Source organism: Euprymna scolopes, chromosome 29, assembly GCF_053919585.1.
Source record: "Euprymna scolopes isolate OS-2025 chromosome 29, ASM5391958v1, whole genome shotgun sequence".
Classification (NCBI taxonomy): Eukaryota; Metazoa; Mollusca; class Cephalopoda; order Sepiida; family Sepiolidae; genus Euprymna; species Euprymna scolopes.
The window spans coordinates 74,623,779-74,639,753 of NC_136510.1; the positions used below are offsets into that span (position 1 = coordinate 74,623,779).

At 33.8% G+C, this 15,975-nt stretch overlaps 1 protein-coding gene across 4 annotated transcripts in view; it reads right to left on the minus strand.

Annotated features, from left to right (window-relative positions):
• LOC145252725 (CCR4-NOT transcription complex subunit 6-like) overlaps positions 1 to 15,975 on the minus strand; it is a 268,803-nt gene that overhangs the window by 177,818 nt on the left and 75,010 nt on the right. For all 4 annotated transcript variants that reach the window (XM_080112579.1, XM_080112578.1, XM_080112577.1 and 1 more), the window contains exon 3: positions 2,932 to 3,195. In XM_080112579.1, coding sequence (XP_079968705.1) covers positions 2,932 to 3,195 — 264 coding nt within the window. The remainder of the gene's footprint in view (positions 1 to 2,931; positions 3,196 to 15,975) is intronic.

Here is a 15,975-nt window from a genome sequence, read left to right on the forward strand (position 1 = left end):
GATGTTAATAAACACTACAAACTGCAAGTTTAGATAATTAAATATCTAATAAGTGTTTTACATGTAAACAACTTCTATGGAGAAAAATAAGTATACATATTTAGATCTTCAGTAAATTTACACGATATATTTAAATTTATAAAAAAAAATTTTTCTTTTTCTTTTATTTCTCGCCCGTTACTTTGTTTACATTTTTGGAACTGTCGGAATCGTGCATATGTATTTCTGTGTGTCAACGTGTGTTAACAAATAAAAACACGACTTTTGCTTTTAAATACTATGTATAAACATTTATTACATTATTAAGCATTACAAACTGCAAGTTTTATTTAGATGATTAAATATCTAATCAGTAAATTTTAAGCATTTTTTTTTTCAATTTCTGTCTTGCTATTCTTTTCTCATTACTTTTTGGGTCATTATGTGAGATGTTCATCATACGGGTCGGCTGATAGAAAAGGGGGTTTCTTTGTTATTGTAACGATGTCAGACAGCTAAAAGGTTGATTTTTTTTAAAAAACACAATTATACCTACTTACATTTTGGGTCTATTTAAGTCTTGACCCCATAAAAGGTGGTACTTCTTCGTTATTGTAAAAAGTTGATTTTTTTTTTTTTTTTTTTTTTTTAAACACACACCGTTATAAAAAATTACATTTTTTGTCAATTTATGCATTCCATGATTCAACAAAACAAATTGTTCGGCAACTATTTCTTTTGTCACATAACATTTGCTGCAAATACATAAGAAATAGCTATTTCCTACAAAAACTATCCCATTAAATTATTAACTTATGCATTATCATTCTGCATGCATTTTGGATATTTTCATTACTGTGACATGGCAATACGTTAAATACTATGGTTTCACTTAAACATCAATATTTTTATTAATACAGTACTGAATAAACAAAATTATATTTGAAAGCAATATCCACAGGTATTGAGAACATGAACACAAGAATCCTACATTTTGCCTCTTATGTTTTTTGTTTGTTTTCAGCCACAGCAATGCATGGCTAGGTACAGCTAGTTGGGAATAAATAACTGTATAGTTAAATATTTACAGATTTATAAAGAATCGGGGAAATAGAAAGGAAGCCTTCGTTGAAAGATTTGCTAATCCTATGAAATAACTGTTAGCACATCTGCCGTAGATCAAGCAGAACGGAAACCATATTGCATGTCACTGAGGAGGTTATTTTTGTTAAGGTGGTCGACTACTTCTCTATTTAACACAGATTCCAACAACTTATTCATGATGCACAGGAGACTGATCGGTCTGTATTGAGATGGAGAGGACCGATCAACTGAATTTTTAAATAGGAGAAATACTGATTAGGTTCCTCAGGGTGTTGGGAAGTAATTTTCCTTAAGACAACGCTTAAACAGCTTTGTAAGTATGGGAACTAGTTCTGATTGAAACTTTTTCAGCACTATATTAGGAAAGCCGTCAGCCGGTTATCTATCTTGGGTCTTATTTGAAATAAGGTTTTGGGCGTGGTTTCAATTTTGTTACATTTATTCTGGAGAAATTTATTTCGGGTTTCAGACCTGTATATGGAATTGAGGATTTTCAGGGGTTAATTTGAGATCAGATTTGGCTGCTTTGTCAGCTCTTTCATTGCCAATTTCTATGTGGCTCGTGGTGCAGCACAAAATTTCTTTATTGTTGGACATATTGTTTAGTTTACATAGAAGTGTTATGATGAGGGATTGTCAAAATTTTTATTTTGTAGTGATGTTAATACCGATAGTGAATCTGAAAATATGAATTTTTGGTAATTGCTGTTTGAGATAATGTCAAGAGCTAGTTTGATTCTGCTGTAAAGATTGAGCTTTCTGTTGGTAGAGCCTTTTTAAAGGTTTTTATGTTAGATACTTCTGTGCAAGTTGTTTTTACATTGTCCTTGGATCCATCTGTATATATGAGGTGACATTTTGGATATTGTAAAAGGATGTGAATTTCCTCTTGATAAGTGCTTGGTTGGGTTTCTACTTTGATAAATTCTTTTAAACTTTTAATTTTTTAATCATCCATAGTGGGACATTTGGGATTATATGGTTGTGCATGTTTGAAATGGGGATTTCAATTTCTTTAAGTGCAGACTTCATTCAGTTCAAATAGTTTTATTGCTTTTTCTTTACTTTAAAATAGCTCTTTATATTTTGGGTTAAATATGCTTTCATAATCTGGGTTAGATGGGGTGGATTTGATTTTTATATAGTATTGTGGTGCTGGTTTTTCTGTTTGTAATTGTGGAGTTTCATTTGCTTTTATGAACAGGCTATCAATTGGAGATGTTCTGAAAGCTCCTAAAATTTGTTTTAAGCTTTCATAGTGAATTGGGTCTAATTTTTTTTAGATATGACTTTCTGGCTGATCCATAGATAAAGCTGGCATAGTCTAATTGGGATCTGATAAGGTATTTGTATATTTTATGAAGGATTTGTTGATCAGTTCCCCACTTTGTGTGAGCAACTTCTCGAAGGAATTGGGAGGGTTTTGTTGCTTTTTAGATAATTTATGTGGCATATGAAATTCAATTTCTTATTTAACATGACTCCCGGGAAATTTGTATTGGTTGACCACTGGTATTATGTTTCCTTCTAGTTTGAGGGTGGGATCATTATGCATTTTTCTTAAAGAACAGAAATAAACGCACTGAGTTTTGGTTTTTGATAGACTGAAGCCATTATTTATAGCCCAGTTATTTAGGAGTCCATATGGATCACTTATCACCGTTTTAAATATAAGTCTTTTTCTTTACTTTTTGAGTCTGAGTTTCCTGAAAGAATGAATTTACTGATCCCCCTTCCCCACATTACTTGTTTATAATACAACCATATTGACTTTGTACCACATTGACTAGCATCAATAATGCCAATTGCTGAGAGGAAAAAAAAATGCAATCCAAAAACTATACTTACCAAGAGTCTGCAGTTGAAACAGTTTTCCCAACTCAAAAGGTAAATTGCGAAGGAAATTATTGTTGAGCAAAAGCTCACGCATGAGTGAGAGGTCGCCGAGTTCCGATGGTAGACTACGTAATTTATTGGATGACAAATCCAGATATGTAAGATTTGTAAGTTTGGCAATGTCAGGCGGGATACGAAACAAATTATTGTCGTTGAGGTAAAGTGATGTTAAATGCTTTAGGGTCCATAATTTTGGGCATAAATTCCGAACAGGCCCTGGAGGAAAAAAAAAAAAAGGAAAAAGAATGAAATTTAATACATGTAAGTAGTAATCACTCATTAAACATTTCCGTAATGTTTTGTATTGACCATATGAAAATGTGATCTGATCAACAAAGGAATTCTTCCAAGCTATAGCCAATCATGTCAATACATCTGTAGACTATTATAGTTTGATGATTTTATTTTACAGCATATCAACCCTTTTTATGTCATTTAATGCAAATCCAGTAATTTTGGAAAAGATTTTATGCTTCAAGTTGTTTATTTTGGTGGTTTTGTTTTACCGTGTATCAACCCTTTTCGGGTTTAGTTATTTTGGCAAAAGTTGTTACACTTCAAGTTGTTTGTCTTGAAATGGCAAAATTTAAAAAAAAAAAAAACATTCTGAAAAATCCGTTCTGGCAAAAATTTACTTTCACCATGACTAATGTTTGTGCAAAATTTAAATAAATAAAAAAAAAAAAAAATCCAAGGCATGGTTATTGAGACAAGTGCGAACGAATGAAAGGAGTGAATTACAAGGTCCAATCCTTCCTTTGTCGAGGGGGGGGGGACAAAAAAAATTTTCATAAATCAAATATTTGTTTCTAGGTTAGTAAAAACTAACTATGAACAATTTCGTTATATTTGTAACATAAAATTCAAGTCATGAAACTTTCAAAAAACATATCTAGTAAACAAAATAGAGACTTTTTTTTTTTTTTTTTTTTTGCGTTTAAAAAAAAAAAAAATCAATGCTTAGTTTAGTTATTTTGTAGAGAAAAATTGTTTCAGCTTTACAAAACATGATTGAGTTTTACAAAGGGAAAGGAAAAAATGGCATCAATGTTTGGTACATTTAAGTCGGAAAGTTAATATCTTCAGACAGCTTAATCTGGTAGCATCAGCAAACTACTAAGGAAACCCTTAGAGAAAGCTAAGAACTATTACACAAGGGACTTTTCCTCATTGCCGACAAATATGCACAAGCAAGCATGCTATAAACAACAAGATTGCAACGGGAGAAATATTTAGCTAAGAGATCATCCAATAATGGGTTTGTTCACCCAAAATTCGATGTCTCTATTTGAAACAGTTATTGCTTATTCAAAGAGAGAGCGGGGGATGGGGGGGAGTCATGTTGGGAAATCAAGTGACAAAGTCCTTGATAAATTAATGCCCATTCAGATAAGAGGTTCTATGCCATGATTATGACTCATTTGAGATTTTCCAATATTTATGTTCAGACAAGATGATAGACTTTACAGTCAGTTTTTATGTCCATAGGTTAACAATAATTTCTCTGGCATGGTCAAAGTGAAATCTATCTACTTATATATATTGGGGCAGAGGGATTAGTTGGGTGTTTGATTCTCAGAGGCAGATGAGTTCTAAGCTAATGGATTGTTCAATATGTTTATGTCAACCATTACCAGAATTGAGCATCAATTTCGGATGAAGAAAACAATGCTGGATGATAACGGCCCATGCACCTTAACATCACTGTAGATTGCAACTTTACCATCAAGGCAGATTATATCATGTTACTTAGTGAAACATTTGCTGATGTCTGCTATTAACAAGCTTCAGCAGGTTGCATTGCAGATGGAAGTAAATACCTCAATGACCAAAATACTCATTGTCAGCTTCTCCCAACAGATAAGACACTCATGGTTCTCAATAGTGATGTTCTTAAAGAGGTTAAGAATTTCAAATACCTTTGTGCCATTATCACAACCACGGGTCAAAGTGAAGCAGACAAGGTGGACTCAATTCACAAATTCCAACCAACTTTGACGATTTGAAGTCAATGATTGGATGCTCTACAAGGCGCCTTAAATAAATTTCCAGACTTTTTTTTTGTATGGGCACTTTTATTGACACATGAAACTAGTTCCCTTTGAAGTAATCTCCTCCGACTGCAATGCACTTGTACTGTTCCAACAACTTCTGGAAGGCCCCATGGAAGTCCTTTTGTGTGAGCGTGTCAATAACCTTCATCAAAGCCCCTTTCATCTCAATTGTCGCATAACGACAGCCTCTAAGGTTTTCCTTGAGCTTAGAGAATAACCAAAAGTCACAAGAAGCAAGGTTTGGACTATACGGAGGGTGAGGAACTGTCTTGATGCCCATCTTTGTCAAATAATCTGTGATCATTGCTAAGCACCCTTGAGATAATTTCGCACAGATCTTCCGCATTTTCAGTTCCTCGTGAATAATTGTGTGTACATTTCCCACACTAACATCAAACCGTGAACTTATTGTCTATAGACACATGACGGTTCTTATCCCTAAAATTCTTTATTTGAATTTGACCAATCAACTCTGGTGTTCTGACTTCCTTACTCCTCCCACATTTCTCACAGACTCTCTGCTTTATTTGAATCTCTTATGTCCCAAAAAAACTGATGCTCAATTCATGAAAGATGGTCCAAAAGCAGCCTGAACAATTCCACACATTTCTGTGGCATTTTTTGCAGGCTTAAAACAGAATTTTATTGCATATCATTCTTCTAAAATGTTCTCACATCCAGAATGCATTTTTGAAATTCACCAGCTGTGACAATCAGGCTTTAGTAAAGTGATTTCAATTCCTGCTGTAGCTGTTCATTTGAACCTGAAATCATAAAAATTAGTCATCTCATAAGATGTACAGCAAAAACATACTGCATTTTAAAAAGTCTACAACAATTTTAAATGCCTGTACAAAAAGTCTGAAAACTTATTGAAGGCACCTCGTATACCTACTAATTCCGCATCAAACTACATACACCCAAGAGCTTTTTTTTTTTTTTTTATTTTTTTTTTTTACATGGGGGTCACCACTTATCAAGGCCCAAAAGCCACTCAGGGATAAGAGTTATTGCATGTACAGTAATCAATGAGATAGTATTGTAGTAATCATTAGTATTAGGGGTTTTAATAGAGTGTCTTACTTAAGGGGACGGTTTGTCAGGAGTTTGTTTATGTTAGACTTGAAGACGTCCAAGTTGTAGTCAGGTGGGAAACAGGCAAGTGGCAGAGAGTTCCACTGGCATGCAGTTCTAAGAAAGAAGCTCTGCTCATAGAATCTACGTTTGGATTTAGGAACAAATAAAGAGTGGGGAAAATTATTGACAGTAGTTTCAGCTAGACGGGTGTTTTTCGTGAAAGATTGGTGAGGGGGGATGCGGGATTGGAGCTCAGACGAGCACCTGCCATGGAAATAACAATAACACAAAGACAGGCTCGCAATGTCTCTCCTGTGCGAGAGAGGTTGCAGGGAAGAGAAAAGGGCATCCCCCACTAAACCACAAAGTCTACTTTGTACTCTGTCAAGGCAGGATAGGCTGTTTTTAGCAGCTCCTGCCCAGATGTGGCAGCAATACTCCATCCTTGGACGTACTTGGCTTTTATACAGATAGAGAATTGCATCGGTAGTGAGATATCTTCTGGAGCGATAGAAGGATCCCACCATTTTCCCAGGGTCTCTGGCAACAGATTTGATGTATGTGTTCCATTTCAGATCAGGAGTAAAGGTCAAACCCAGAAGCTTGTCAAAACATGGGGCCTCCCCAAGACAAGAGCCATCCATTTCAATTGATGCCAGATGGGGATCAAAGCTCAAGTTGAGTTTCAGGTGAACTTTAACAGCCATCGACCAGGTTTTTCACTGTACATCAAATTGCTTTTTCCAACTCTTATGGAGTTAAGGACCTAGCCAGCACAGCTGTCATGTGAGAATGATTTGTTGGGAGGAGTTGATTTTGTAGGAGAGTTGTTTAAGAAAATCAAAAATTTTCAGCGGCTTCCATTCTCATTGGTCAAGACTCAAACTATCATTGTGTTTGGTATATTCCTTTACTTCCATCCTGTATGTGTGGAAAAAAGGAAGCACAAAAAAGCATATATACTAATGATAACTAGTAAAAACATATTTAAAATAAAATGTTTAAATAGTGAAGTATCTATTTTCTTACGACAGGAAAGCGTCTTTCATTTAATGTTCACTTTCTTTGATTTATTTATCTTTTAAATAAGATCATGTTTCGTGGGAATAAATTTAAAAAAATAATAAATAAATAAAAAAAAAATAATAAAAATTTGCTTAAAAAATACTTTTTTCCAGACCACCTGATATATGCGCACGTGAGAAGAAGGAAACAGGAACTCATTCTTTAATAGAACAGAAGCCATCAAACTCCTCTATCCTGTATTGTTTGAAGTTTTAGCCATTACATAAAAAAAAACCCTATCATTTCCAGTTTTCAGAGAGAACTATCATAAAATGAAAAAGGAAGGCTACATAAGGCAGAATGAAGAGAAGAGGAAAAATAGAAAAAATGATACAGCAAGAGAGGAAGACAGAAATAAAATATAACCAAATAACGACAAAAAAAAAAATAATGTAAAAAATATAAAATAGCAATTTGACAGAAATCAGCCTTTTGTCATAAAAAAAAAAAAAAAAAAGATAAAAATCAAAAACACAAATTTCAATAAGAATAGGGAAGCTCTAACGATAGAAGTAGAAATCTGCATTTTTGGATTATAAAAAAGAGAACTCTCATCCCTGTATTATAGAGTGACTAGCAGGGGTATCTGGTGTTGCCCAGGTGTGGTGAGCTGTGTGTGTGGGTAAATCAAAACAAAATGGAAAATAAAGAATAAGCGACTGTAATAACCCTGTTTAAATATCAAGAAAATATATATATATATATATCTCTCTGACATCTCAGCACGAAGTGCAATCTTAAGATAATGACGCTGCTACTTTATTGACCGGTCTATGACCACGTGAGCGAAATTAGGTCTTTTTTTTTTGTTTTTTTTAAATATTTAAATGAATTCAAGAACAAAATGTTTTTTGCACATGCGTGTATGGCTAAATTGTCATGAAGGAACGATGTTTTGCTACTCCTCCTTGTAGAAAAGTGCCCAGTTGAGGGTGAAGGAATTAATGTTTTTAGCCAATTTTTCGATATTTGTCATCTGAAGGGTCGAGCTTCAAAATGATACTGATCTTGTAAAAATCCTGTCAAAAGTTTTTGCGAGACATACAAACATACATACATACATTTAAACAGACAGGTGATATTTATATTATAGACTAGCGGGGGTACCTGGCGTTGCCCGAGTGTTTGTTGGTGTGTGTGTGTGTGTGTGTATAGGTGGTGGGGGGGTTTAAAAAAAAATTAAAAGTTTTAATAGGTAGGTAGGATCGAACCAAGAGCCTTGATGCGAAGGTGGAAAATAAAGCGAGAACAAATCCTGACATGTTTACCCGCTCGGCCAGCAAGGGAGAGTAACAAAAAAAAACCAAAAAAAAACCTTTGAATTTATTTAAGCATTAAAAAATGAGGTCAAATAGAAATCTCGCAGTTAAGTTTTACTGCGAGGCCGTTTTTGGGGGTTTGTTTACACAAATTGACAGGTGCGTGAATTTGAATTTAATGAAGTCAAATAGAAATATCACAGTTAACTTTTATTGCGAGGTAATTTTTGTTTTTTGGTTTTGTTTCCCCAAGATGTTGGGGAGGAAACCTCGCTCCCTTTAAAAAGGAGAGTGTCCCAATGAATAGCAATTGTCTGATAAGGGGTTTCCCCCTATATTGAACAAAAGCTGATTGCTTTCTGGACGTTTCCAGCATGGAAGCCGGGTAGTAAGTTGCTTTCGCCTCAGATTAGTTTCACTTTTATACGATAAAGCCCAACACACACGAAGGGAGCCGAAATAGCAAGAATTGTGTAAAAGTCGATGTAAATAAATCTAGATGTGGCGCGCGTTCGCAAATCCTAGATATTACGATCTAGACAGTATATAAAAAGTTCTAAGACAGTAACTAAGATTTTCAAAGTTTTCAGAAAATAATTACATCCTTTCTTATGATGCAAACTTTTTTTTTTTGTTTTTTTTTTAGCAAAACTCAATTTTCGCTAATTGTCTTTTTTCGTAATTTTGGGATATTTCCATTTCTGTGACATGACAAGTAAATATCGATTTTACTTGAAATTCTATATTTTTATTTTTGCTCTAAGAACAAAGAAGCACCATTAATTTAAACAGACAAATTCACGAAAAGTTTGTCAACCCAAGAAATTGGAAACAGAGGGTAACTGAAAAGATGATAGTTGAAATTCATACATCAAGGTGTAAGCGATAGGAAACTAGAGACAATGAATAAAATATAATCTTGTCAATGGAAAAAGGATTTAAAAGCAAAAAATGCTTTTGTTATAATTTAAATAAATATTGCATCTTCATGAATTTTTACTGTTTAACCACATTTTGTTTGAAAAAATCTAAGGACCAATTTGAGACTAAAACATCTACCATGGGTCGCCTAGTATTTGTATATTAAACTGGTTTAAAGAAAAAAATTTGTTTTCTTCCGGGGGGGGGGGGGGTGTATAAAAAAAATGTTTGAAAATATTTAAAATACCATCATAAAATAAAATAATGCTTGCAAGCACCCATGGCACAACGGATAAAATTGCCAAGTGATACATAAAATATATAAAAGAATACAATACAAAAACATACATTAAAAGAATCTTTGGAAATGGTTTTATTGACTGGAGCAACAAAGTTAAATTTATCGTTCAAATGATAACAAAATATAGAAAAAAAAAAACAGGAAAGTTCTTGCTCTCTTAAAGGAATAATCTTCAAATACAGGGTCGAACGATAAAAGTGTCGCCCTAAAGAAAACAACCCTACAGTCTTATTTTAAAACTTATTGAAAAAAAAAAAAAAAATCAATTCGGTTAACTTAATGAAGTAGAGCTGATATATATTCAATGTAGCCACCTTCAGCCTCAATCACTGCCTCAATATGGGTCCGGAACTGGGAGCATACCTATCAAACAAGTGCTGGCGGGAGCTTGGCGAATCCTCGGCAGATGGCAACAATCAGGTTGGCTTTGGTGTTGTGGAAGGTCATGTTGGTGATGTTCTCAATGTATGACCAAACGAGGTTCAGGTCGGGGAGGAGGAAGGCCGGTGAGAGAAAGGTACAAAGTCGTAGCACTTTTTCTGAGCCAAGCCTGGATCACTCCGGACGTGTCCCAGCGCGAAGTCCTACTGCTAAACCCAGGGTCTGTCAACAGCCACCTGATTGCGCCACACTCTTCAGCACATCCAGGTACATTTTAGTGTTGACTTTCAAGCCGACTTTGAAGATGTGAGGTGGCATGATGTGGCCCTCACTTGAAACCACACCAAAGACCATAACCGTGGCCAAAAACAATGAACCGTTGAGATTTGCATTTTGAGGTGCTGGCAATAGCAGACATGATAGAAGGCTCCAATCGCTTTTGGGATTTGTACACAACTGGCCAAATAGTTTTCATCTAACGGAAATGGAATCAAGTAGTCTTTTCTAGGGTAACAATTGTATCATTCCACCCTGCATAAACTTAAAAGGAAAGAGACATAAGTGACAGTCTTCTGAAGGTTGAATGTTCAATCTTTAAGAATAGTTATACTAAGGATACAATTATGAGTTATTTTAAATGTCTACTTGATCATGGCTGATGGAACAAAAGTAAAGTACCCCTGTGGACTGAATAAAGATTTCTATTTAAAATTCAGTACAGATTCCAGAGTGACAAAGACTCTGGAGGCCAGAGGTTACATTGACCCAAAACATTGTGAGAATAACATAGATGAGAATAGTAGTCTGAATAATACAAATTATCCGGCCTCATCTCAAAAATCCCAAAACAAAATCACCTTTGACACATGAAAAAAATAAGATTGTTTTGGACCAAGTATAAGATTATTCATATGAAGGTCAAGAGCAATTGAAGAAGAGGGAAGGAGTGGATCCAGGTTAGAATAACAAAAATATTGATTAAATAGAGATGAGTTATTCCAATTCACAGCTGATAACTGGCTGTTGAAGAGCCTCCCCCTGACCTTCAAAAATTCTTGCAATGACTTTTCTTTTGAAATTTTGTTTATTATCACCTTAAAAAAAAAAACAAAAAAAAAACAAAAAACAAAAACAAAAACTTTATGATTATCAAGACAATTATTTACAAGTTCGACTAATGTAGTGGACACAGAAGATGCTGAGAGACCTTCACAAAGCAGAGATGACTGAAATAATGAAAATTTAGAAAAAAAAAAAAAATATCTAGCATATAAAGTTATCTTTAGACTTTAAAAGTCGGACCTGACTAGCATTTAAATTGGCATATCAATTTTTTTTTTATTCTAATGAACAAATTTCCAGTTGTTATTGTTGTATCATGTTATTAATACTAATTGCTAAAGTTTATTTTCTTTAAAATGACAGTTCTAACCGGATAACTGGTAGAAACATTTTTAAATTATGATTGAAAAAAAAAAAAAAAAAAAAAAAAAAAATCAGCAAGGAGAGTAACTCATTTTTTCCAAGAACATAACAATTGTCTCTTACAAGAAACTTTTTATTTCTTTTTCTGTATATGTTTAAAACGTGCAAAAAAAAAAAAAAAAATAAATAAATAAATAAATGCAAAAAAAATAAAAAGTAAATAAAAAATACAAACAATAAATAAAAAAAGATGACGACTTCACTGCATCCCAGGCAATGCAGGATAAATACAGCTGGTTTATTTAACTAAATAAAATTATGCATAAATATTTATGTACATCTATATAAAGAAAACAGATAAAAAGCAGGAGGGAGTGAAGTATAAAGATTTCATAGACACATATCTCAAAGTAGCAAATCTTTTAGACAATTTCGTTGTGCAAAATTAACAAACTTGTTAGCCTTCTATTGAAGATCCTTACATATGCTTTTACGTGTAACCCTATCTCCTTGATGGAATAAAGCGAAATGACCTAAGTGCTATAAGCAAATGAAGATAACATTAAAACATTGAATATTATATTTAGTTCACTGGCAAAAAAAACAAAAAAACAAATGTACTCACGAGAACACCTGCAAAGCTACTAAAAAATATTGAACAATCTTTACTTGTCTTTCCACAAAGACAAACTCAGACAAAAAATGGGTTTTAATGTGGGTAAAGTCCAACTCTTAATAAAAGGGACATGCTAAATTAGGACAAAAATAATTGTTTAGAAGGATTTCTTATTCACTGACTGACGATCGAAAAGATGCGGCATAACATCAGAACAGATACTACACTTTGCTCCTAACCTGAAGGCCAAAATATTAGTTAATTTTTCTTGTCATTTTTTGTATACTTTACTACTCTGCACAAACTTTTCTTCGATAGACAACAAGTTTGATTTAGAAATCGAAAGCCCAGTACCGTCATCAATATTTGTTTGTCGTTTTCAAATTATTAATTTTAGATTGTTCAGGTCGATAACCTATAAATATTTGTTTACAGAAAAAAGCTCTTCCATCTAAATACAATTGTATTCAAATGGGATTAATAGAAGTTACATGAATTAAAATAATTAACCCAATTTGTCAGAAAATTTAATACTGCCACATTCACTGCAGATATTTGCGTACCTTTTTGTCAATGCAGCCCCCTCATCTTTTACTTCCCGCTACTCATTGTTGTAAAATTTTTGTAAATTGGAAAATAATGGTTTTTCAGTCATTTCTGATGAAGTCCTATGATAATGATGAAAAATAAAATAGTCGTTTTGATTTGATCGTAGCGTATTCACTTTTTTCTTTATTCTTTCCTTTAGATGAACATTTTGTGTGAGTGCAACTTTTGATAATTGCACACTGAATTTTTTTTTCTTTAGTTATATCCTCTTAATAATCAAATATTTATCAGAATCAAACATGCAACATTATGAACTAAAACAACATCTTTAAAAATTCTATTTAAAACTTCATTATCTTTCACTTCTTTCTCCCTCTTGCTTGCACACAAGGCTTGACACTATGCAACCAGTTACCCCTCTTTTGTATTCATCATGTAATCAGCCCCTCCTTCCTTTCTATCCACCTGTTTGCTGATGACATTTCTGGTCTAAAATTTTTTTAAATTTGATAAATTTAAGAGTTTAGGAATTGATTTGATTGTATTGAATGGTCAATCAACTTTTTTCTTTTTTTTTTTTTTATAAATTTCTTTTCATACATGTACATGATCTTCCTAGTTTCAATGTAGCTAGCTTTGATAATTATGCATGAAACTTTTGTTCTTTTTAATTATAGCTCTTAATAGAATATTTACTGAAATCAACAAAACAATAGCGTTCTTTAAAATCCTATTTTGAGCTTTATTAATATTCATTCTCATCTTTTTGAACACAAAATTCAAATTACTCCTTATCCTCCTCCTCCTCCTCCTCACATTAGTCCCGTAATCAGTTACCTCCTTTCTATCGACCTGCTTGCAAATAGCTTTGGGAGAAAGATAAAGATTTGGCCACAGATAGGTTAGTGTGGAAATTAATTTCTAAAAGCCATTCAATACATGCCAGTGTGTAAAACGGACGTTAAACCAATGATGTCAATGCTACTGCTGGCAATAATAGACAGTTATTGTTATTTTAAGGATTTAAAAAAAAAAAAAAAAAAAAGTACCTATACCTATGGACAAAGTTTAGAAAAAAATTTGTAAAAATTAAATCATTAGACAGATTCAACAGTGGCTAATGTGGGTTACATTTAGTTTAATTTTGTTTTATTCCAAAACCAAAAATAAATGTACAAGCATTCAAAATCTATTTTTATGAAATTTGGAACATAGATAATGAACAGAAAGGAGTATAATGAGTTAGGTTTGATTTAATAAATTAGGTCATAAAAGTTACTCCTCTTTAATATACTGATGCACGTTAAACACAAATTTGCTAGTGGGGTATTCTTAATACAGTAGAACTCCATGATACAGTGGCCATATGATAGGTTTTTTTTCAGATTATGTGGAATGTTTTTCTGGCCCATGATGTGGTATTTGCCCCGCCTTACAGTGTTATCTATAATGTTATTTGATTATATACATATGTATTATATACTGCACTGTATTTTGTTACTAATTTTTAATGCTGTACCTCGGGTTCTACTGCATGTATAATTTTTTTAAAAATATTAATTTTTTTTACAACAGACCAAGAAATATCTGCTGTTGACAAAATTGAATTATGCAAATTTGCAAAATCGTACATCAACATCACAAAACAAGAGCCAGCAGAACAACTTCCATCATGAAACTGACCAAACATTTTGGACAAGACTGTCTTACAAAGGAAACAGAATCAGAAAACAAGTCTGCTACAGAAATGGTCCAAAACAGTTGCTAAAAATACACTAAGAACTTCCATTACAAAAAAATTGGAGGAATGGGCCAACCAACGATGTGCCAAGTATTTTCTAGATGAATTCACTCAGGACTATACAGATAAAGACTATAGACTGGCTTTATAAAAAAAAAAATCAAAAAAAAATCACTTCACTATTATCAGGAGAGGATTATAATGACTGCCCAAAATCAAGGCTTGATGACAAATGCTTTTAAAAAGATGAGTGGTTTAAAAAGAGCAGTGCAGGTTCCGCCACACTGAAGTAGAGAGTTTGAACCACCTAACATCCAGCTGTAAAGTTCTGCTTGAGGACGCCTACTATATGATGCAACACAGTGGAGTGTGTAAATATCTCCACTGGACGATCTATAAAAAGTTAAATTTCGAATGCAGTAGCAAGTCCTGGGAAAATATACCAGACACAACAGTTGGAAATAAGTCATACACTATCCACTATGACTATGCAATTCCTACAGCTACACACCTTGAAAATGGAGCTATTTAACCTGACAGTGATATGGGATAAGAAGTTAGTATCCCCAACGATGCTGGGTTAGACAGAGCTGAAAGGGAAAAATAACAAAATACCAAGGTCTTACGTATGACAAAGAAACTGGAATGTTGGGAGGATCTATCATTCCAGTAACATATAGAAGCAACTGGACTCATGAACAAGGATTGCAAATATACCTGGTGAACTGTGCAAGAGATTACAGATTCAAATTGCACAAACGGACAGTCAAGATCTCTTGGTTGGAATATATAAGATAACTAGCCTGGCATTGCCCGGGTGTTTGGAGGTGTGTGCTGAGCAAAAAATTGTGGTAGTAAGCAGGCAGGCAGGCTTGATTGAACCAGTGACACGAAGGCGGAAGAGAGAGTGAAAAAAAAAAAAAAAAAAAAAAAAAAACCCCTAACATCTTACCGCTACTCCATGACGCAATCGGAAGTTCGGAACATTGAAATTAAATGAAGTCATTCCAACTGATATGATGACTTGCAAAAATGGCGACGCAAAAAAACGGCCCTCCTTATAGAAAACTGCCCAGTTGAGGGTGAAGGAATTAATGTTTTCAGCCAATTTTTTTATATTTGTCGTCTGAAGGGTTGACCTTCAAAACGATACCGATCTCGTGAAAATCGGTCGCCTCAGTCGAAAATTTTAGGCAGACATACAAACATACATTTAAACAGAAAGGTGAGATTTATATTATAGACTAGCGGCGGTACCCGGCGATGCCTGGGTGTTTTGAGGTGTGTGTGGTTTTGGGTAAATCCAAACTGTTAAAATAAAAAAAAGTTTTGGTAGGTGAGTATGAGGATCGAACCCGAACCCTTGAGACAAAGTTGAAAATTAAAGTGTGAGAAAAAAAAACAAAAAAACTGTGCGACGTTAACCATTGGGCCACCGCGACATATAACGGAGACACGTTTGAATTTATTTATTTAACTATTAAAAACAGGTGTCCGCAATAAAGTTAACTCTGCTGCTTCCATTTGATCTAATTAAGGAGGTCAAATAGAAGTCACGCAGTTAACTTTTGCTGCGAGGCAGCGTTTGGGTTTGTTTACCCAAATTT